Genomic DNA, 23,435 nt, shown 5'->3' with positions numbered 1-23,435 from the left:
GCATGAAGCATCCTTGGAGTCACTCCCAGATTCTGGAGCGGTCTCTGGCAGGGGCTGCTGCATAGAAGAAAGGGCTCTTTTTCTTCAGCCCGGGTACATGAGGGCTCCTGTGCCAGGCTCCCCCTTCCCAACATCGCTTCTGTTGCAGGTGGGAGAGGTCTATCAGCAGCTGCACACGGCCATGAGCCAGGCGCCAGTGAAGGAGAACATCCCCTACTCCTGGGCCAGCGTGGCCTGTGTGAAGGCCCACCACTACGGAGCCCTGGCCCACTACTTTGTAGCCACTCTCCTCATCGACCACCAGTGTAAGGCTTGGGGGCCTGGGGGCTCTGGGCTTCGATCAGGGTTGTGTTTTTCCTGCTTCCAGGAGATTATGAGCTGAATAGGGGCTGCCTGTGTGCCCTGGAGAAGCTCACTGCTTAGGGACCGAGGGTGGGAAGTACATGTTGGTCCAAATAGCTGTCACATAGGCCAGGGTGCAATTAGGCATTACATGTTTCCGCTGTGGGAGGAAAGGGGGGAGTGTTCATTCTGCCTGGGATGGAGCAGACGATGTTATGGAGAGCTAGAACAGGGTGAGGACCAGGGCACGGAATAGGAGGCATTTGTCTGAGGCACAAAATCTAAGGGAATGCCCCAAAACTCAATAATCAAGATAAAATTTAAAGGTGACATTTTAAATGAATCAAAATTAATGCAAAAAATTCCATGGTGATAAATTTCTTAAAATTGATTTTAGAGAAAGAAAAGAAGGGATAGGGAGGGAGGGAGAGAGAGAAACGTCGATTGGTTGCCTCCCATATGCATCCTGACTGGGAAAAGACCCTGCAACTTAGTATGTGCCCTGACCTGGAATCGAACCCACAAACTTTTAGGGTACTGGGCAGTGCTCCAACTGAGCCACACCAGCCAGCCAGAGGTGATCAGAATTTTAAATAAAGATGGGGTGCCCTGGCTGGTGTGGCTCAGTTGGTTGCAGTGTCCCAGTCAGGGCATGTACCAGATTGCAGGTTTGATTCCTGATCAGGTGCATACAGGAGGCAGCTGATCGGTGTCTGTCTGTCTCTGTCTGTCTCTGTCTCTCTCTTTCTCTCTCTCTCTACCTTCCTATCTCTCCAAAAGAAAGTATAAATAAACAAACAAATAAATACGAGCCTGAAGCAAAAAGAAATTTTGATTTTTGTTTATTTACGTGGATTTTTTGCATTGATTTTGATATTTAGAAACTTGTATTAAACAATTATATACTTGTTGAGATTTTGGCACCCCCTTCAATTTTCAGCTGGAGGCGAGTGCGTCATTCTCCTCACCCCGGTTTTGGCTCTGATCTCAGGCCGGGTGGGAATGTTGTTGTAATTAGTACTAATCCAGGCAGCCCCCAGCATAATGAAGAGAGTAGCCTCTGGAGCCAGACTCCCTGGGTTCATATCTTAGCTCTGCCATTTATTAGCTGTGTGATCTTGGGCAGGTTACTTAGCTGCTCTGTGCCTCATTTTTCTCATCTTTAAAATGAGGATATGAAGGGGACCTATCTCACAGGGCTGTTGTGAAAACAGTGCCCATGTGTAAAGCTAAATAGTGCCTTGTATGTAGGTGGCTCCCTAAATGTGTTAGCTGCTACTTACTGCTAATATCATTATGTAGTCTGCTAGGCAGGTGAGTCATGTAAACCAACGCAAATACAGTGCTTCAGTAGTTGCAGCAGGGACCACCAGTGAGGCAGCAGTTGGACTTCTTGGTGCAGTCACGGACAGTTTTTCATTGAGATGGACTTTGAGCTCTTAGGACTTTTTCAGCTGATCAAAGAAGGAAAGGACAGCTAGAGCAGCTGCCTGAGCTCTGAGATGGAGGCCAAAAGTGTTGAGTGTAGTGGTGAGTTGTTTGGTGAGGTTAGAGGGGGACATGTGCCAGGGACAGTGCAGGCACAGAGGCCACCAGAGGTTTGAGGCGGGGCTGTGATAGGAGGTTCCTCGAAGTGGGTGGGTTGGAGGGGTTGAGGGTGGGACCTCAACACCAAATTATGAGCCCTACATATGCACAGACTTGTGGAGTTTATTCAAGGGCAGAAAGGAGACCTATTATCCCAAGTGCCTTGTAAAACTGGAGAAGAAAGGAAGCTGAAGATGTGGTTGGAAGAGAAATCTCTAAGTGGGTCTGTGGCGCCGTCTCCAGAGCCCTCAGCCATGTCCACGAGAAGGGACTCATCCTGTGGCTCTTGTTACAGTGAAGCCGGGTACAGATGAAGACCACCAGGAGAAGTGCCTGTCCCAGCTCTATGACCACATGCCAGAGGGGCTGACGCCCTTGGCCACGCTGAAAAACGCGAACCAGCGCCGGCAGCTGGGTGTGTATGGCTCTCCCGCTCCCTCCCTCCTTGTGTCCCATTTGTTGCCCAGCTGGTCCTGCTCACAAACAGCCCCAGACATGCCCCCAGGGCAAGGCTTGGAGAGCAGAGGTCCAGAGTCATTGTGGCCATTCTGGATTTAGAAACCGTGAGACGTAGCCCTCTCATCTCTGCGGGCTTCCAGAGCTATGTTCTCGTGGGTTCCGCGAGGGCCCGGGCCTCCCCAGTGGAGAGCTTTGACAGTCTTTCATCACCCCTCATGTGGAAGGACACAGTAGTTCATTTTCTCAGGTCACACCTGAGAACTGGTAATGAATTGTCCTGGCTTGATCTCTGCCAAGTCTCACTACCGCCACCCCTGTCCCCCCCACCCCACTCCCCCCCCTCCCCCATCCCCCCACCCCCTGCCACATAGTTTCCCCATCTCAGTGATGGCAACTGCATCCTTCTAGGTGTGCAGGCCAGAAACCTGGACTCACTCTGTGCTCTGTCTCTCCACAACTGATTAGCAAATCCCATTGACTCTACCTAGAAAGCGAGCTGCTTCTCACCCTACCACCCTGATCCAAGCCACACGATGCAGACTTGCTAAACCTCACACAATCCTATGAGAGAGAGATGGCATGATCTCCATTTTTCAGTTGAGGAAATAGCCCCAGAGAGGTTATACAGCTTGCCCAGCTTTTTGTAGTGGCCTCATAGCTGGTCTTCCTGCTTTTCTCTTTGCTCCTTCATAGGTTTCACATGGTCAAATCACATCAGTTCTCTGCTTACACCCTGATGGGCTCCCATCTTACCCACAATAGGAGCTTAAGTCCTCACCCCGCATGGTTGGACTTGGTCCAGCCCCTGCTCCTCTCTGCCCTCCTTTCCTGCCCTTCCCTGCCTCATCCCCAAACACCTTGTTGTCCTTGAACACATAGGCATGGTCCTGCCCCAGGGCTTTTGCACTTGCTGTTTCTTCCTTCAGGAATGCTCTTTTGTTAGATAGCATCATGGCTGCTTCCTTACTTCCTTCAGGGCTTTATTCAAAAGTTATCTTCAAAAAGGTCTTTCCTGATCACCCATCATAGAAGAGCAACTTTCCATTCCCAGTCTTCTCTTGCCACATCTGCCTACCCAGTTTCACATTTCTCCATAACCTGATTGCCACACATTCCATTACATACTGCTTTGTTTGTTAATTATCTGTCTTCAGCCATGAGCATGTAAGCTCCATGAATGCATTGCTTTATCTCTACTGCCTAGAACATTCAGTAAATATATGGTGAATGGATGTTTTATGTACATAAATGAACATATTGCACATGTACTTCAGAGAGACTTAAGCCATCTGGGCAGATTCTTCAGAAAAGAGAATGCCCACCTTTCTGGCTGATCCTTGGGCACTCTGGCTTTCCTTGAGGTACTCGTGCTGCAATTTAGGACACATGTCATGTGGTGCTGCTTTCCTGTTGGCAGGCAAGTCCCATCTGCGCAAAGCCATTGCCCATCACGAGGAGTCTGTGAGGGGAGTGAGCCTATGCAAGAAGCTCCGCAACATCGAGCTGCTGCAGGAGGTGCTGTCCGTGGCACACCGGCGATCCCAGCTCAAATACACTCAGCACCAGGAGGACGATGACCTGCTGAACTTGATCGATGCTCCTGACATTATTTGTAAGTGATCTGGGTGCCTGTGCCATGTACCGAGTGTGCCCTGTGTGAGAGGCAGTGGCACTTGGGGCACACTGCTTTTATTAACTCATTCTGAGGAGCTGGGCAAACCCTTGTAATGTGCTGGGCACTGGGAGGGGCAAAATGCTGCTCTTGCTCATCTCCTTGTGCCTGAATCCAGGGGTTTCTTTATAGACTTGGCCTTGACAACCCCTTAGTGACTTCTGACTTCCCTCCTGCCCCTTGATGCTCCTCTCTTGGTATCAGGGTGCCCTGTCACCTTGTCCATTCCCATTTCCCTCTCCACTCCCTTTGCTGACTTTTCCTCCTCTAGATTCCTTTCCTTAAAGTCTCCCAACCTCCTTGGGGTTCCAGTCATCACCTCCACTCAGGAGACTCCCTTTCGTGTTGACATTTTTGCTACACTCCACACCCACCCACATTCCATCTTGTATAACTTTGATAGTATCTGCCTTTTACAACTCGGGCTTCCTGGTTTGAAAGCCAATGCATCCTTATTCTCTCTTCTAGGCTTGCTCCTTCCCCTGTTTACTCCATCTTTTATTAGCACCAACATGTATTTTTCTTCAAAGACAAAAGTTATTTTTATTATTAAATGGCACCTAAAACTTTCACTGATATAGTGGAACCAGGGGATACAGGAAGAGTTCTTCACAACCTAGTTTATTGAGCCCTAGCCAGTTTGGCTCAGTGGATAGAGCGTCAGCCTGCGGACTGAAGTGTCCCGGGTTTGATTCCGGTCAAGGGCACATTCCCAAGTTGTGGGCTCGGTCCCCAGTAGGGGGCGTGCAGGAGGCAGCTGATCAATGATTCTCTGTCATCATTGATGTTTCTATCTCTCCATTCCTCTCTGAAATAAATAAAAATATTAAAAAAAATAAAATCAATAAAAATATTTTTAAAAAACCTAGTTCATCAAGTGTGTGAGTGAGTGACTGTGTGTGTGTGTGTGTGTGTAAAACACTTAAGATTACCCTCTTAGCAAATTTCAAGTATACAGTATGGTATTGTTAAATATAGTCACCATGCCGTATGTTAGATTTCTAGAGCTTACTCATCTTGTATAACTGAGACTTTGTACCTTTGACCAACATCTCCTCATTTCCCCTACCTCTACCTCTGGCATCTAGCATTCTGCTCTCTGCTTTGATGAGTTGGACTATTTTATTATTTTTTTAATTATGATTTTTTTTTTAATTCTCACCTGAGGATATTTTTTCCATCGATTTTCAGACAGAGTGGAAGGGGGAGAGGATAGAGAAAGAGAGAAATATCGATGTGAGAGAGGCACATCAATTGGTTGCCTCCTGCACTCGCCCCGACCAAGGCTGGGGATCGAACCCGCAACCCTTTGGCCCCTGGGCCAATGCTCTAACCACTGAGAAAAACTGGCCAGGGTGAGTTGGACTATTTTAAATTCCACTTATAAATGAGATGGTGCACCACGAGCATTTTCTAAGGATCTCTAAAGTGTTGAGCACTGTCCTGTTTTCAAGAATATGGAGGTGAACTGGACACTTGTTGCTGCCCTTGGAAAGGTGTCAGTAGTTCTGCCGTGGAGGCCAGGAGTGGAGGGGCCTCCTCAGAGGTGACTTTACAGTGAGAATGACTAGGATCTTTCTGGGAGTTAGGGGAAGGGATGGAGGGTGGCCCAATCAAAGGAACCCCCTTTGGCCAAACCCCCTTCGATCCTATTTCCTAAACCTCTGTCCGCAGCTCTGGAGTTCTACCCCCTAGTTTTCAGGGACTAGCTCCTTAGGATTAGATTATAGCTCAGGCTAGAATCCTGGGCTTGGCTGTAGTAATGTTGGCTGATACCTACTGAGCATTTGATCTGCCAGGTCCAATATTAAGCACCACTTGTATACAGAATCTCATTCAATCTCCTTTGCCAACTGTATGATGGAAGTACTGTATGCCCTTATCTTAAAGATGAGACCATAAAGGCTTAGGTGACCAAGCTGGTTGGTGGGAGCAGGAATAGTGCTCAGAGAATCTCCTTCACAGACACTGTGGCCACCTCCTTGGCCCCCGGGTCCATACCAGGTGCTCTGTGGCCAGGAGGTAGAGACATGACTCCTGGTGAGGTCCTGGGGTGGTGGCACTACTCTTAGTGGATGGGCAGCCTCTCCGAGCCCAGCACTGTATCAGGCAGTTTGTAAGAAGCCACAGGGTCATCCTGTGAATAGATGGGTGTGATCTACCTTGGCAGTGCCAGTCTGCTTCCTCAAGGTTTCTTTTTATACTGTTGTTCATGTATTCTTAGCCTGCGCTGGGATCCTTTGTGAGAAGCTGACTGGCCTCTTGGTAAGGGTGGGTTGGGTCTGCCATAGATGTGTGGAGATTTGAACTATTGATGGACACAATTTGGCAAACTCACTGCTCACTGTGAAATCACCCCATTACACACTAACAATGAAAAGAAGCCCATTTCCTCCAGGACTTTGTGCCATCAGACATGGTACTTCCTTCTGTAACAGCGATGCCTAAAATATAGATTATTTCTCAGCAGGGTTTTATGATACCAAAGGAAGTCCGCTAGAATATAAACAAGCTACTTGAAGGCAGGGAGTGTATCAGTTTGTCATTGCTCTGTCTCAGCCCCAGAGCAGGGTATGGCTATGGTAGGTACAGGTCATACTGGACCAGGGGGGTAGACCAGTAGTCCAAAACCAAGTGACAGGACATGTGACTGGGAGCAAGGTTTGCTGCCTCTTCCCTTCAGAGTAAAGATTTAGACCTGAATTTTTATTTTTTTAATTTATTTTGAGAGAGAGAGAGAAACATCGATTTGTTGTCCCACTTATTTATGCATTCATTGGTTGATTCTTTTTTAAAATACATTTTTATTGATTTCAGAGAGGAAGGGAGAGGGAGAAAGAGCTAGAAACATCCATGATGAGAGAGAATCATTGATCGGTGGCCTCTTGCATGCTCCCCACTGGGGATCGAGCCTGCAACCTGGGCATGTGCCCTGACCTCCTGGTTCATAGTTCAGCGTTCAACCACTGAGCCATGCCAGTCAGTCTCATTGGTCGTTTCTTGTATGCGCCCTGATGGGATTGAACCTGAAACCTTGGCATATTGGGATGATGCTCTCACCCACTGAGCCACCTGGCCAGCATCGAGGATAACTTTCAACTATAGAAATATCTATACCTTCCCTTTTAATCTTATTTTCTAGCTAAAACTGAGCAAGAGGTTGAAATTATAGTGCCACAGTTCTCCAAGGTGACAGCAACAGACTTCTTCCAGAAATTGGTATGTTGAGTGTTTATTTCATAATGACCTAAGGGACAGCTTTTACATGTTGCAAGTATGTAAAATATTATTTTTAGATACTGTAGATCAGGGGTGGGGAACATCCGGCCTGCAAGCGGTGTCATTTCGTCTGGCCCTGCTATGGCAACCACAGGCAGGACTCGGAATTCAATAAATCTTGGAGCTTTTTTCATAGCAGCATAATTTTTAAGATGATAATTTTGTATGGCTCGCAAATTATGTTATAAATATCCAAATGGCCCTTGGCAGAAAAATGTTTCCCCACCCCTGTTTTAGATTTTCTTAATTTGGGGATTTTAATTAAGATAATTTTATTTAAAATACGTTGGCTATGTCAGAGAAAATGGCAATTCATGTTCTCGTATGACTGCTGTAGCATGTATTACCTTGGGTAGTGTCATTTCATTAGTCTCTGAGCAAGGCTGAATGACATCTGCAAAGACAACAAGGCAACATTTCCTTTAGCTTTCAAATGCCTAATTCAGCCTTCAGATCCTACAGCTAATGATGCTCTATTCCAAAGGGTCCTTTGTCGGTGTTTTCGGCCAACAAGAGATGGACACCTCCTCGAAGCATTCACTTCACTGTGGAAGAAGGGGACTTAGGGTTCACCTTGAGAGGAAACTCTCCAGTTCAGGTCCACTTCCTGGATCCTTACTGCGCTGCTGCGGTAAGTGTATGCCATTGTAGGGGGCAAAACTCACTGGCATCTTTGCAGGCAGTCAAACTGGTAAAATACAAAGAAAGCTGCCCAAACAAACGTGGGTGAATGATTTAGGGTTCCTTTATTAAAAAGCCCTCTTATGGGGGTTACATGCCCAAAGAGGAAAAGATTAATTTTTATTTCTTAAAGCAAATTTTTGCAAATATCTATTTTATTAATGAAGTTGGAAACTGATTCCAGGAATTGAATGAACAGAATGTGACCTTTATTTACATTATACTTTTGTAGCTGGCAGGAGCCAAGGAAGGGGATTATATTGTTTCCATTCAAAATGTGGATTGTAAATGGCTGACAGTGAGCGAGGTTATGAAACTGCTGAAGAACTTCGGCGAGGACGACATTGAGATGAAGGTTGTGAGCCTCCTGGACTCCACCTCATCCATGGTGAGGCGGACACCCCTGGTAGTAAATAGCAAAGTGGGGTGAGGTTGGTGTAACCTCAGAGGTCTTTCCCGGACCCTCTTCCTCCTGCCTGCATTTGAAGCATGCCACAAATGACTGAACTCCTTCCTAAGCTTGCCATTGCTGGGATGTGCTTGCCTTGGTTCAAAGAGCACTAGAAAACTTGTATTATTGATCCTGTAGATAAAATAACCAATAGCTTTGTTTTTCTGATTATATCCTTTTTTAAAAAAATAAATTTTTATCAAATTTCAGAGAGGAAGGGAGAGGGAGCAGGGGATAGAAACATCAATAATGAGAGAGAATCACTGATCCACTGCTCCTGCAGGCCCCCTACTAGGGATCTAGCCCACAACCCGGGCATGTACCCTGACTGGGAGTTGAACCATCACCTCCTAGTACATAGGTCAACCTCAACTACTGAGCCACGCCAGCTGGGCCTGAGTATATCCTTTTTAACGACAAAAGTAATACATACTCATAGTAAAAATATATTCAAGTGGTCCAGAAAGATTCTCTCCACCTGTGAAAGATAACATTTGCTGTTTCCTGTGAGATCTTGGGACCTGTTTGATGCCTGTGCAAGTCCATGTGCAGTTATATCTTTTCTTCCTCCCAGTGGAAGGAATCATTTCATACACTCACACTTTGCTGCATTTAACAATGCGCCTGAAAGATTTCCCTCTATAATAACATTTATTTATTCATTCAACAAATATTGATTGAGCATTAGCTGTGTGCCAGGCCCTTCCTAGGTGTTGGAGCTACAGCTGGAACTAGACAGATAAGGTTCCTGCCCCCACAAAGCTGGCACTAAATAAGCAAATAAGTGGTTGTGATTTTGATAAGTACTGCAAAGAAAAGAAAAGGTGTAACATAACAGAATGACTGGGGTAAAGAGAGGCCCCTTCAGGTGGAACTTTCACAAAGACTTGAGTGAGGAGGAGGAGCCTCTGTGTTTGAAGAGGTACAAGAGGAGCATTCTGGGCAGGGGCCAGCAGGTGCAGAGACCCTGTGGCATGATTAAGCCCTGTGGCATGGTGACGGAACAAAAAGAGGGCCTTTGGACTAGAGCATCCTGACGACAGGAAATGAGGTGGGAAGGAGACGGCCTCATTGGCAGCAGTGGGACTTTGGAAGCCATTGAAGCTTTTAAGAAGGGAATGAAATGATAGGATGTTTACTTGAGACAGATATCTGCCTGGAGGCTGGCCGCGTAGCAGCAGCGTAAGCTGGCTACGGCAGTCATCGGGCCACTGATGTTAGCAGCTTACACTAGGAGGGGTGGCAATGGCAGTGGAGGGAGGTGGATGCACCTGAGACATACTTTGAAGGTGGAGCTGACAGAAATTTGTAGATGATTTATGTTTAAAAAAAAAAAATGGTAGAAAGATGATTTCTTAGTTTTGGGCTTGAACAGCTCCATCATTTTTTATAATGATGGGGAACAGGGACAGGGACGGTAGTGAGAGAAAACAAGAATTCTGCTTTGACGGTTTCATATGCCATTAGACACTAGATATAAATGTAAAGTAGGTGGCTGGATGTTCTAATCTTCAGTGTAAAGGAGAAGTCCGAGCTAGAAATAAATATTTGAGAACCTTCAGCATAGTGATGATATTTAAAGCTGTAAGAGACTAAATGAAATTGCCTGCGAGGGGCTGAGGGCTGAGGACTAAACTCTGAGACACTGCAAACATTTGGGGGTCTGTGAGAAGTGGTGCAAAGGAAGTTGCGAGGGCGAGTTCAGCGAGATTGGGCAAAAAAAGGGCTTCTGAATCAAGAGAAGAAAATCCTGCCCAGAGAGAGTGGCCCACCGTTTGCATAAGTTAAGAGGTGGAGAGTGAGGGAGGAGGAGCCATGTCTATTTGGCAGCTGGACAAAAGGACAAAAGGAGAGATGGCAACAGAACTCAGATTAGAGAGGGTTGGAGAGTGAATGGATTGTGTGATTTCACCAATAAGAAATGTGCAAAATAGGAAAGTCCATAGAAACAGAATGTAGATTCGTGGTTGCCAGGGGCTAGGGCTGGAGCATTGGGGAATGGAGAGTGACTGCTCATGGGTACAGTTTCTTGGAGGGATGAAAAGGTTCTGAAATTAGATAGTGGTGGTGGTTGCACAACTGTGAATATACTAAAAACCACTGAATTGCATTAAAATGGTGAATTTTATGGGATGTGGATTGTATCTTAATTTAAAAAATAAAGTCAGTGGACTCACAGAGCACCTTGGGAGAGGGGATCGTGAGAAATGGTACTTTTAGGGGCAGACTCCATAGAATTGGTGGACAAGTGATCAAGATCCTAACCAGAAAGAGAAGAGGTTTGTCTAAAAGGAGGATGAATAAAAAGGCTGGGCTCTGGGCTGAAGAGCTGAAGTAGATGGCACTGACAGGGAGGGAGGCGTGGCTTCACAGAGCGGCCCTGCCCCTGAACAGAGATTGAAAGGCTTATTTTTCAAACCTGTCCTATGCTTGAAGAGGCCAATGGATGTGGTGGTTAAAATCAAGGATTCTACACTCACTGCCTAGATTTGAATCCTGGCTTTGCCACCAGTTGTGTGACCTTGGGCAATTCAGGGAACAGCTCGGCCTCAGGAAAATGGGGAAAACAGCGCCTGGCATGCGAAATGTTTCAGCTCATAACAGGTGTTATAATAACCATGATGTGGTTATTCCTTTCTCCCAGCAAGGATTCTAGATAATAACATTTGAGAACTGTTTTTGTTTGTTTGTTTTGATGGTTTTTTAAACATATTGATTTCAGAAAGGAAGGGAGAGGGAGAGATAGAAACATCAATAATGAGAGAGAAACATTAATTGGCTGCCTCCTGCACACTCCACACTGGGGACCGAGCTCGCAACTCGGGCATGTGCCCTGACTGGGAATCGAACCATGACCTCTTGGTTCATAGGTTGACAGTCAACCACTGAACCATGCCAGCCAGGCATGAGCACTGTTTTTAACTGCTAAACCTTTTCTTCAAACAAAACCAAATAATGAGAATAGAGCTGAGTGCTTAGCTGAATTGATTCCCTGTCTTCCCCCGCCAAAAAAAACACCTTCTCTCTGGATCACAGTGGGGATCCCTTAGGACTCCTCTGTGGAGCATATTTTGAAAACTGCTGATATAGTGGAATCCTAGGCATGGAATCAAAGACCTGGAATCAGGCCTTCTCTGCCATTAACAAGTTGTGTGACCGTCAGTAGGTTAATACCCCTCCCTTGGCCTCAGTTTCCCCATCCATGTAATGTAAAAGTTGACTAGGGCTATGATTTCAACCTGCTCCATAAAGCCCTGAGAGTTCCAGAGGTTCCCAGGAAGATGTGATGGGAGCATGCTGGAGGAAGACGGAAAACAAGTGAATGGGGGAGGGAAGACCTGTGAAAGGGAGCAGAGCCATTGGGTGGTAGCTGGGGGTAGGGACGGACATAGGGAAAAAAGGAAAGCTTTTCAAAGAAGCTGGTGGTGGTGTGTGTGTGGGTAACAGCAAGCTTGTGTGCTGGTGGGAAAGGTCTGGGAGATAGGGGTGCAAGGAGGGAAAACCTGGAGAAGACAGGGCATGAGATCCAGGAACACCAGCGGGCTTGTCTTTGTGGTCACATGAATTAAATGTAAGGCAAGGATATCAGGAGGGCATGTGCTGGCCTTGAGAGAAGGTATCCAGGAGAAAAGGAATAAAGTTACTAGGGAAATGTAGGAGTGCCCGGTAATGAGGTGCCCAGTGAAGCTTTGGGGTCAGGGTTAGAATGTCAAGGGAAGCCAGTCAGCTTGGTCAATATCCCCCAGTAGGGCATCTGTTTAGATGCAGGCCTGGGGGAAGCAGTGAGTGTTGAATTAGAGTTGACATTCACTGGTGGGATTGGGTAAGGGAACTGAGGGTGTTTGCAAGGGAGGGGTTATTCTGTATAATGGACTTTAAGCAGGTAAAAGTTGAAAAATGTTTGCAGGCATTAAATCTGCCTCCAGGAGTTTATTGTTTTTAATGAGAGCATGTGTGTCCTATAGAGCATATGGGATTAATGGCAGTTTTATAGGAAAGGGAGCAGGATTTTATCCAAAGGAGCCACGTATTTTATAGTGAAGAGGGACATTTTATAGTGAATACCCTTCTTTATCGCTGCATCACTCAAATTCCTTGATTTACATTAAGAACAATGTACCCAACCACTTAGGTCTATTGTATGTATACTTAAATAAATGGCCTAATTTCAGTGCCTGGAACACAGATGTTTGATAAACATTTGGTGAACAAAGCAATCTCAATGTTAGGCAAGCCTTACAAGCAGGTGATAACACACATGGACGTGTTTAGGAAACAAGTTCCTTTATATTTCCTATTGGAGTCCTACACGTCCTTTAAAAGTTGGGTTTAATAGGTACACTTTTGTGTGGCAAAGATGACAAAGTTCTGGAGATGAATGGTGGTGATGGTTGCACCACCACATGAATATATATACTACTACAGGACTATACCACTTAAGTAGGGGGAAAGTTAATGCCATCCTCACTGTGGATTCGATATTGTCTTTAAAGAGAATGAAGTTTTGTTTTACCTAATGGCATAGACTGAAATCCAAGATACATTAAGTGAAGAAAGCAGGATGCAAACCAGTCAGTGTGTACAGTGTGTTCCTTTTAAGATAAGACCAAATGGTGACATATACTTATGCACATATCATTACCTGTATATGAACACTATCTCCAAAAGTGCAACAGAAATCATGTTTAACTCAGAAGGGCCTGGAGCAAAAGTAGGAGGAACATTTACTGTTCACTCTATGTATTTTCATATTGTTGACCATGAGTATGTATTACTTTTTCAAATATAAGAACCTTAAAAAGTGAGTGTATTCCTTAAAAATTGTCCTTGTTTTTAAGAACCTAAATCTAGCCCTGGCTGGTTTGGCCCAGTGGATAGAACGTCAGCCTGCGGACTGAAGGGTCCCAGGTTCGATTCTGGTCAAGGGCACATGCCCGGGTTTCAGGCTTGATCCCCAGTAGGGGGCATGCAGGAGGCAGCCAATCAATGATTCTCTCTCATCATTGATGTTTCTATCTATCTCTTCCTCTCCCTTCCTCTCAAATCAATAAAGATATATATATATTTTTAGAAAGAACCTAAATCTATATAAGGATTAGTCACCTGAGTTTCAGAATTATATCAACTGAATCCTAAAGAGGATGCTGTAAGTGCAGAATGTGTCTCAGACTTTGCAGTCACTTATCAGATATCTTGAGGGTTTCTAACACCCTTTTGTTCCTTCTCTATATGCAGCATAATAAATGTGCCACATACTCTGTGGGAATGCAGAAAACTTACTCCATGATCTGCTTAGCCATAGACGATGATGATGATAAGACTGGTAAAACGAAGAAGATCTCGAAAAAGCTTTCTTTCTTGAGTTGGGGCACCAACAAGAACAGACAGAAGTCCGCCAGCACCTTGTGCCTCCCGTCGGTTGGGGTTGTCAGGCCTCAAGTCAAGAAGAAGCTCCCGTCTCCTTTCGGCCTTCTTAACTCCGACAGTTCTATGTACTAATGTGAGGAAACAACGCTCAGGCCCAAAACATTTCCAGTGCTGGCTAGGCCTTCATATTTGTGCCATAACGGGAAATTTCTAAATATCCTCATCCTGTTTTCTCACAGTGTAACCTTACAACAGATGTCTATGAGTGAAAGTAACAAGAAACTTCTAGAAATGTGTGGAAAACAAATTTATTCAAGGAATGTCACCATATTGCTGCATGTTATTTATTATACAAAGTATTGTAAATAGAATAGTAATGAAAATATGACTATTTTTAATGGCTACAACTATGACTTTTAGTTACCATCAAAGTTAAATTGGGGTTACCTATATTGGTCTTATTTGTAAATTTCCAGGCTTCGGTAATAGATCATTCCTTAACTCAGAATCTAGATGAGCCCAAATTAAGGCAATCAAGGGACCATAACGATGGGTTTAAATTAGTATTATTAAAAAGGTTACAAAGAGGTGCTTTCTAAGGGTACTTCATTAACCGAAAATGACAAGATTTTACTGCTATTTCTATATAATATGAATGCAATTTCCAGATAAAGCCTGGTATCAAATTTGTCATGACTTATTAGATAAGCAGTTTTGGAGTAGCCTTCCTTCTAGTTACCTGTCATTCACAAGTGGCTAACACAGCGGCAGTGTTAGATGGAGATGCTGTCTACAAGGTAGATAATATACTGTTTGATACTCAAAACATTTTTCATTTTGTTTAAAGTAGAAAGTACATAATTGTATATTTTAAGTCTTTGAAATGGGTTGAATTTTATAAGGTAATGATGTAAATGATTCATTTGACTTTTTAAAATGACATTCTTACCAGTTGATTTCTCATGCTATAAGGTGGATGATACCGTGATTCTAACAAGATTCACTGTTGACATAGTACAAGTTATATAGTTTAAAAACATAGCATTGAGATCTAATTTTGAGAATTAACAAGAATTTAAAATGTTCTCTAGTGTGCAGTATCAAAAGGGAAGCAATACCTTTGGGAAAGTTTAAAATAAACAGATTCATTTGCCTGAGTTAATGTTTTTTACTTTTTCACTTTAATTCTCTCCTTTCAAAATGTTTCTATCCTAATGCACAAATGATTTCATTGTTTGGCTTTTTAAAAAACTACTAACATTTCACAAAACTAGACTTTCAAGTTATCTTAGTATCTTTGAAAACATATGGCATCTTTAATTTTATTTATTTATTTACTTAATCTTCACCCGAGGATATTTTTTCCATTGGTTTTAGAGAAAATGGGAGGGAGAAAGGGAGACAGACAGACATCAATAGGTTACCTCCCTCATGGGCCCTGACTGGAGCAGGATTGAGCCTGCAACTGAGGTACGTACCCTTGACTGGGAATGGAACCTGTGACCCTTCAGTCCGAGGGCTCACGCTCTAACCACCGAGCAAAACTGGCGAGGGCAGTATTTATTTTTTGAAGAGGCAAGTGTACCTTTGGATCCCCAGATCTTTCTGGACACAGCTGCCCTGCCATTTTCCTGTGTATCTTCACACTGTTGGGCTGTACATTTACAAACACATTCCCCCCTCCCGCTCTCCCCACACACACATTGGCTTTTTATCTTTAAGTGGGTACTCACCACTCCAGGCTTTCTGTGTTCAGATGTGCCCAGTGATGATAAACAAACTGTGCAGCCACCATAAAGGAAGCGATTGAGGGAGGAAACACAAAGGCTGTACAACTTATTTACACTGGCAGCAACCCTCGAAGCACAGGTATATTAAGACCAGACCTGAAGAACAGTGGCTTTGCCAGCAGGAACAAGGGGCTTATGGTGCACAGTGCTTCATTGTAGGTTTGTCTCCTTTAGAAGGTTATAACCACTGAAATCTGGTAAGACCTTTCCATTAGATGTAGGTCAAGGTCACCCATTCAACTCTGCCCACGTTGGCTTTTTTATCAATCTGAGAGTCTCTAATTCAAGGGACTCTCTTTGGAAGATTGCCACTGGCCCTCTTCATGGTAGCAGAACCAGGGCGGCACCAACTTAAGTGACAGCACACAGCAGCACAGGGCAGCTGGCAGGTTCCTCTCAGGCCTCACCGCATCTGTCACTAGTTGCTGTGAGAGGAAATCTTTTTTTCTTGATTTTTAAACATGAAAACAAGATCCTGTAGTTGGTGGTGTAAAGTAGAACCCGTAGTGGATGCTGTGAGAAGAGCTGTCACCGGGACTGTGTGAAGAACGCATGAATTTGCTGTGCTGCTGCTTGCCCAACGACCTGCTCCAGTTCTCGGATGGAAGCATTACTCAGCTGCTGGATACTCGGGAACTTCTGAAGCAGAAGGGAAGCTTTGATTTTCCCAACTCCTGGGATCTGCTGCACAGTTCGAAGTAAGAATGGCTCAGAGAGCTGAGCCTGTTTCTTCCTGAGAAAAGGGTTCTTACTGGGCTCTTTGGTTTGCTCTTGAACCTAAACCGAAATTGAAGAGCCTGTGAGCACCCTCTAGAGGACTGACAGTTGTTTCAGTTTTTCTACTTGGTTCAACTTCTCACTACAAATGTTTTCATATATCATGAATACAAATTTTCATCAGTAAAATTATTGAAAGGTGAACCATATGACTACACAAAGGAGTAAGATAAAATTTTTAAAAATAAAAACTTGCGTTTCCAGAATGGTTAGGATAAAACCAATGAAAACATACTCTGAGGAATTCAAGTTTGTTCCTATGATCCACTAAGAAATGTTTCAGTTGTATGAGATTAAGTGATGACTATCTCTAAATTGGACCTGCCCATCAAAGGAGAAACCCAGTCTTCAGTTAGTTATGGATACAGAAAGGCAGATAATAGCACTCCAGCAAGGAAAGTTAGGAACACTAAAACAAAAAATGTGGCAGAGAGCATGGAGGGATCTGTGAACAATTTGGTTCTCAATCTTAGCTGCACATCAGAGGGGAAGATTTAACATCAACAACAACATAAGACAGATTGATGCCTAAGCCCTACTCCCACATTCTTATTTTTAATTGGTCTGCGGTAAGGCCCATGTATTACTGTTCTGAAAAGTTTCCCCACAAAATTCTGATGTACAATCAAGTTGAATAATCTTCAACGAGGTTTAAAAACAACATAAACTTGCACACTGCATGCTAATGCTTAAAAGATCCGTGGGGATGAGGCAGAGCCGCTGCTAGAGGGCCTTTTCCCCAGCGTCAATGCAGAATACATGATGGAGTCATCACAGCCTGGGAGTCTCAAATCAGGTCTCCAACCTGTTCACTTGTTACACAGTTGCCTAAAATAGGGATCAAGCTCAGCTGGTTGCAGGGGCAGCTTCTGGACTTAAATTCCTCAGAAAGGTTTTATAAAGCCACACAGAATGATTAGATTGCATTGATGGACTCAGAACCATAACAAACAAGGGCAGCTGCTAAAAGATCCAGGAAGGCCAGTTGAGAGCCTCAAGACAGGGCTCTGATGGTGGAGTAGGAATCAGTACTTACTAACTGGATGATGATGCAGGACGCTTCCACCTGGCCGGCCACTGGGAGCAACACCATCCCAAGGTCCAGCACAGTAAACTTCTGTATGGCTGGGAAGTACTGTTCACTCGTCGGCGTTTTTTCAACTATTGCAATTCCTTGAAGATTACTGGACTTCAAAGAAAAGTAAAAACAACAGTAAACCATTTGGTAACAAAATTCCTTTCAAGCTTAAGAAAGCTATCCCTCCAAAAGTGCTTGGAATTGCCAATCATTTTATATAAATTATTCCATACACAAGAGGGAGGAGGACTAGAAATTCATTTTCAATGTCAATTTCTTCAATTCAGTACTTACATTTCTAACGCGAACCAGCCTCTTTCGGTAGCTATTTCCTGCCACCAAATCGGCTTCTGTGATATAAAGAATGCAGGATCTGACCGACAAGTAAAAATCTACCGGTGCTAGGCCATCCTCAAAAACAAGTTTAACTTTCCCTTAAAATGCAGACAAGAAAATAAGTTTGAATGAAAAAGGTAGCAGTTGGTTGAACGTTCTTTAAAAGTGGGGTGAGGACAGAGAGGGTTTATGCAGAGGGCAGCCCACCGACCTTGCATGCCCTGTGCCAGCTGCGACCCGCGCCATTTCTCATTGGCAACAACGTGCCCCAAAGGCACGTGCACGGGGCCTGTGCCATCAGGGGGGTTCCTATCCATGGCGAGCTCGATCTATAGAGGGAAATGCAAAACTGAAGTGCAAGGCTGTCCTGCACACGGCCCCACGTTCCACGCGAAGCCGGGGCGGGGCCTCTCGGCAGGGGCCGGTCGTCAGTGTCTCTAATTATTTGCCAAAGCCTAAGAACCGGGAGATTCCTGTCCTGGAAGCCCAGGCGCCCATTTTCGTCCCCTGCCTGACTCCTCACACCCCAGCTCCATCCGCGCCCTGACTCCACAGTCGCGTCCTGTCTTGCCCGCCCTCCGCCTAGCAGGGCCTGAGATAGGCTATGGCGTCAGAGATCGACATCTCTTCTGGCCAATAAGAGAACGGACAGCAGCACCGTTTCCGCCCCGGAGGGCTTTTGAATGGGACCCGCTGGTTGCCAAGAGCAACGGGTATGAAGTATCCTTGGCTCTAATTGGCCGGTGGGAGAGCAGAGCCAGTAGCAGACGTGGTTGTTGCGGAGTCCCCTGAGTAGAAAAAGCGTCCGGGGCCAGGCCAGCGGGCGGGGACCAGGCTACAGGGAGCGGTCCTGGTCTTTGAGGAGACTTGCTTGTCGCCGCTGGGACCATTCCCCACAGCAAAGATGCTCCTGGGGGTTCCGAGAGGCCGCAAGAGCCAGTTTGTAAGTAAATTCTTGCGCGGCCTGCGCCCTGTGGGGGCCAGGAGTTAAAGGAGGAGGGCTTGGGGTTTGGCTTGAGATTGAGGCCAGGTAGCGGCGCCTGGGGAAGTGGTTTACCATTCGAAAAGCCCTGGTCTTTTGTGCTCTAAAGAATCCTTTATCCCAGGTGAGCCCCAATCGGACAGGAATCGCCCAGTCTCCCCACGTCTTTCTCTCAGGTGTCGGGGAGCTCACTCCTGCCCGCCACAGACCTGCCCCACTGCTGGGTGTCCCCCTGGGGAGTCATTCCTGATTCCTCCCCGCCACCCACCACGGACACCCTGTCAGAAGTTCTTTAGATTCTACCCACCAAATACATCCGGCAGCTGTTCCCGCCCCGGCCTGTCCAACTGCATCTACCTGAACTGAGGCAGCAGCTCCTCGCTATTTCTTTGCCCTTTTTTGCTACTTACTTGCTCTAGTAACCTGACTCCAACAATCCGTTAACACAAACCTCCCACCCCCATCCCGCACAACCAATCTATTGATCTTACCAGTGTTCTCACTGTCCTCATTTCCAGCCCTAGTTTCTAATTCCATAGTCTATCATTATAATCACTCCTGAATATACCCCAACTCCCGTGCTGCTGTCTCTTTCGCCGCTTGCCTGGCGAAACTCCAAACCTACTTATATCCAGTTCTCCATAAATGTAATACTTTAAGCATTTTGGTAAGGGCATTCCTGAACTCCGTTTTAAATCGAGGCTAGCAAGCATGTCTGACTTGGCTACCTGTTTGCAGCCCCTGCACCTGCAGCGAGCATTTCAGACAGGCTGAGAAGCAGGGAGGACATACTTGAGGCATATTTTTGCACTGCAATTTTGCTTACTCAGCCTGGCATTATTGAGTTCCTGCTCTGTGTCAGACACCCACAATTAATTGACAGCCTATAGCCACACTGTACAAAGGGTAGACAAACCCTTAAGTAATTCATCGTAGAGAATATGTGTAGAGAAGAGGAGGGGGGCAGCAAGAAATGAATCTGGGTTCATTGGTGTTCATTGGTAAGAACCAATAGATAGCAGCTTAGCAGCCACACTAGACTCTTTACCTGTCATCAAGAGAGGGGGGGCTGTCCATGAGGGTTTTCCTGGCGGGTTGAGATGGGTTCATCCTGTGTTTTAGAGGCTGAGGTAGGAGGACCACAGCTGGAAATGATTATAGTGGTACAGTGAGAAATGTTTAGCATATTATGGGAGATTCACTCTATTAAAAAAAAAAAAGCAAAACTCATGAGGCCTTTTTGGAGGATATACTGGATGTGAGCCCCTAGGGATTCAAAGGTGAAGAAAACCATTTTTTTTCTTTTTTTTTTCTCCTTGAGCATCTCCTTGGGGTGGGGAAAGAGGATGGGGAGTCGGGGAGGAGGCAAATATTAAACTGTCAAATTGTTTGACCAGTACAGGATGGTAGGTGCTCCACAGTGAGGTAAACAAAGAATAGAGGAATACAGCAGACACTGCTCTGGAATGCCTGTTCTTGGGGTTGGCATGCAAGTGAAACTGGGAGGTTGAAGGGCTGCTGCAGGAGACATTTGGGAGGTCTGTCCATCCCTCCTGAAGGATGCCCCCAACCCTGGCTGTTCCCCTTGGTTGTACCTCTCTTCTCTCCCATACCTTATGCCTACCACTGCTTCATTAATCTTTCCAGGGGCCATTTTCAGTGGGTGCTCCTCACTAGGCCACAGGATCACCTTAGTCTTGTTTCAGAACTCTTCAATGGAAACAATCCCCATGCTTATTCCCAACCCATTGTTCTAGCCTCTCCCCCTCCGATGCCTCTATATTGCTATAATCCCGCAAACTGGATACTTGTTATTTCCAGAGCAGTGCCACTGATGTCTTGCTTCATTCCTTTGTTCATGCTGTTCTCTCTTCCTAGAATGCTTTCCTTCGTATTTCCCAAATATGAGAGCAGTGGCCATCTTTGAAGATCTAGTCTAAATTTCTCTGTGGTTTTCTCCAAGAGGCCCCCTTCCCTCCCTGGGTCACCTCAGCACTTCTTCTTATCTTTCCCCTGGCACATTCCATAATTCCCTGTTGTATGATAAGTTTTTGCGTGTTTTCCTCTGTACTCTCCCTCCTTGAGGATGTCGACAGGTTTATTAATTGCTGTCATGGTGTTTTGCTCCTAGTAGGTGTGAATGAATGGCTGGTGCACAGAATATGATTGGGCTATTCTCAGAAACTTCTGAGAGACTCCCAGTTGCCTATAGCAGATTCCCCTACTTTCAGTGTGTGTTATGAACAAGTTTTTGTTATTCTGCATCATCAAAACTACCTAAAATCTACAGGTGTAGAACAAAGTGCTAAGTGCTAAAGTTCAGGGTTGATGAAGACAAGACGGTTGCCTGCTCCCAGGAAGCTTCTGTTCTGTAGGGGGTTGGCAAGTGAGGGCCTAGGCAGTGGTCGGCAAACTCATTAGTCAACAGAGCCAAATATCAGCAGTACAAGGATTGAAATTTCTTTTGAGAGCCAAGTTTTTTAAACTTAAACTATATAGATAGGTACATTGTTATTAACTTAATTAGGGTACCCCTAAGGCTTAGGAAGAGCCACACCAAGGGGCCAAAGAGCCGCATGTGGCTTGCGAGCCGCAGTTTGCCAACCACGGGCCCTAGGGTCACCAGAGGCAGTGCTATAAGACAAGTCGAGGTGCTTCGGGGCTCCCCTGGGGGTCAGGAAAGCTGCTCTGAGGAGGAAAGGTGAGAAGGCCCCACTATAGGCAGCTGTAATGGTGCTCCCTGGGTGGGCATGCTTGCCGGGCCAGATGAGCAAGGGGAGGAGTGGGCCTCCTGGTGGGGCTAGATCCCTGAACTGCCAGTGTCCCTTCTCAGGCCTAGGGAGGGGTGGTGGCAGGACCCAGGTGATTCTTTACACCAGTGACCTGTTCTGGATTTTATTTGTGCAGAAACACATCATCCATGGCCTTCTACCTGCAGCCAGCATTGCACCGAAGCCAGCTGTGCCCCGCACACCTCCTCCCCGCAGCCCCAACCCCTCTCCAGAGAGACCGAGGTGAGTCTCAGGTGAGCAGGCACTGAGGTCACCCTTGTGCTCAGTTGCCAAGTGGTGGGTCCTAGAACTGATCCAACTGGCAAGATTACAAGTAGGGTGATTAGAATCATGTCCTTTGAAATATTTATCATGGTTCCATAATTTGATATGATTTCTCTGTGGGATAATGGCCTATCTCTTTCAGGGGTGGATTCCTCACATTTTGTAACTGAATGCAGTTAGTATTTTTCAAAATAGTAAAGCCCAAGTATTTCAGTTGATGGCATGTTAAAAGGAATTTTAATTGTGGACATAATTTTCTCTTTAAATGTAAGTCGGCCTTTCAGAAGAACCGCTCTGTGGGAGGGAATGAGAAGCGGGTTCACTTCCCAGGGCCTGGGATTCCCCACGTCCTCCAGTGCTCCTAACACATCCGTTAATGACTGTGTTTTATACATCATCGAAGCTAAGGCCCCTGCTGTGCTCTCCAAGATTGTAAATATAGGAGAATTTTAGACTGTTTTTTATCCAGTAGGTACCTGGATGCATGACTTGACTATTAACAATGAGAACAAATTTCATTCCAGGGTGATACCTTCTAGTGTTCTTTGAAACTAGAATATTGGATGCCTCCTGATTAAAAAGCACAAATATTTTTAGTGTTTGTTTTCTCCTTTAGTATGATCTTGATAATAAGAATAGCCATTTATTAGTACTTACTCTGTGTCAAGGAATCTAGTAAGTGCTCTAGAAGTATTATTTCTTTTCATCCTCTCATGACCCTATGAGAGAGGTCCTGTTGGCATCTCTCTGAGCTCAAGTGTTCAGCATTTGCCTGAAGTCTCACAGCTAGCAAGCAGTGGCATCGCTGCGATGCACTTGAAGGTCTGTCCAGCTCCATTAAGTAGTGTTATTAGAACTTAAATGTTTAGATAGCAGCAGCAATAATGAGAAGGTTAGCTTTACATCCCATTATAAAGCAGGAAAGCAAAAGAACAGGTCATATCCTGCCAAGCATGCTATAGACTCATTAGAAAACTTCTATAGTTTCTGTGATTTACAGAAATATCTTCCCAGATTGTAATCTTTATAAACCCCAAATAAACAATATGGCTTTAGCAAACTTAGTATACTTCTAGATCTTTTTATTTTTAAAAAATAACATTTAAATTAATCTTTGATATTATTCCACTTCATGTGTAGTAATAATAGTGTAAGAGTCTTTTGCTATTTACTTCGATTGCCTCCTTCCCATCCATTGTGTAACTGTTGTCATACATTTTATTTATTATAAACTGCATAATATATTACTATTTTTGCTTTAGACAGTTGTTTATCTTTTTTTAAAAAATATATTTTATTGATTTTTTACAGAGAGGAAGGGAGAGGGATAGAGAGTTAGAAACATCGATGAGGGAGAAACACTGATCAGCTGCCTCCTGCACATCCCCTACTGGGGATGTGCCCGCAACCAAGGTACATGCCCTTGACCAGAATCGAACCCGGGACTCTTCAGTCCCCAGGCTGACGCTCTATCCAGTGAGCCAAACCGGCTAGGGCCTGATCTTTTATTTTAATATAAAAACTATTTGAATATAAACTCCCTGGATTAGAGATCTAGTTTCATCTCCTATTAGCTTA

General features: G+C 45.1%; 3 protein-coding genes across 3 annotated transcripts in view; 2 read left to right on the top strand and 1 right to left on the bottom strand.

Annotated features, from left to right (window-relative positions):
• Positions 1–14,995, top strand: part of RHPN2 (rhophilin Rho GTPase binding protein 2) — a 56,607-nt gene extending 41,612 nt beyond the window's left edge. Inside the window, exons 9-15 of the mRNA XM_081107646.1 lie at positions 149–305; positions 2,225–2,344; positions 3,806–4,000; positions 7,203–7,279; positions 7,824–7,970; positions 8,253–8,408; positions 13,707–14,995. Coding sequence (XP_080963772.1) covers positions 149–305; positions 2,225–2,344; positions 3,806–4,000; positions 7,203–7,279; positions 7,824–7,970; positions 8,253–8,408; positions 13,707–13,970 — 1,116 coding nt within the window. The 3' untranslated portion in view covers positions 13,971–14,995. The remainder of the gene's footprint in view (positions 1–148; positions 306–2,224; positions 2,345–3,805; positions 4,001–7,202; positions 7,280–7,823; positions 7,971–8,252; positions 8,409–13,706) is intronic.
• A 1,161-nt stretch (positions 14,996–16,156) lies between these two features.
• FAAP24 (FA core complex associated protein 24) lies at positions 16,157–18,136 on the bottom strand (the record flags this gene model as incomplete). The annotated part of the gene is made up of 4 exons (XM_081107647.1): positions 16,157–16,405; positions 17,442–17,594; positions 17,778–17,917; positions 18,031–18,136. The coding sequence occupies 4 exons, from the start codon at positions 18,134–18,136 to the stop codon at positions 16,157–16,159; spliced, it is 648 nt and encodes a 215-aa protein (XP_080963773.1).
• Positions 18,137–18,615: 479 nt separating this feature from the next.
• The window catches only part of CEP89 (centrosomal protein 89), a 73,172-nt gene continuing 68,352 nt past the window's right edge, over positions 18,616–23,435 (top strand). The window contains exons 1-2 of the mRNA XM_081107645.1: positions 18,616–18,762; positions 21,709–21,815. Coding sequence (XP_080963771.1) covers positions 18,724–18,762; positions 21,709–21,815 — 146 coding nt within the window. The 5' untranslated portion in view covers positions 18,616–18,723. The remainder of the gene's footprint in view (positions 18,763–21,708; positions 21,816–23,435) is intronic.

The sequence above is a fragment of the Myotis nattereri genome (assembly GCF_964212035.1).
Source record: "Myotis nattereri genome assembly, chromosome: 15".
Classification (NCBI taxonomy): Eukaryota; Metazoa; Chordata; class Mammalia; order Chiroptera; family Vespertilionidae; genus Myotis; species Myotis nattereri.
This window is presented reverse-complemented; position numbering and strand designations above follow the sequence as displayed.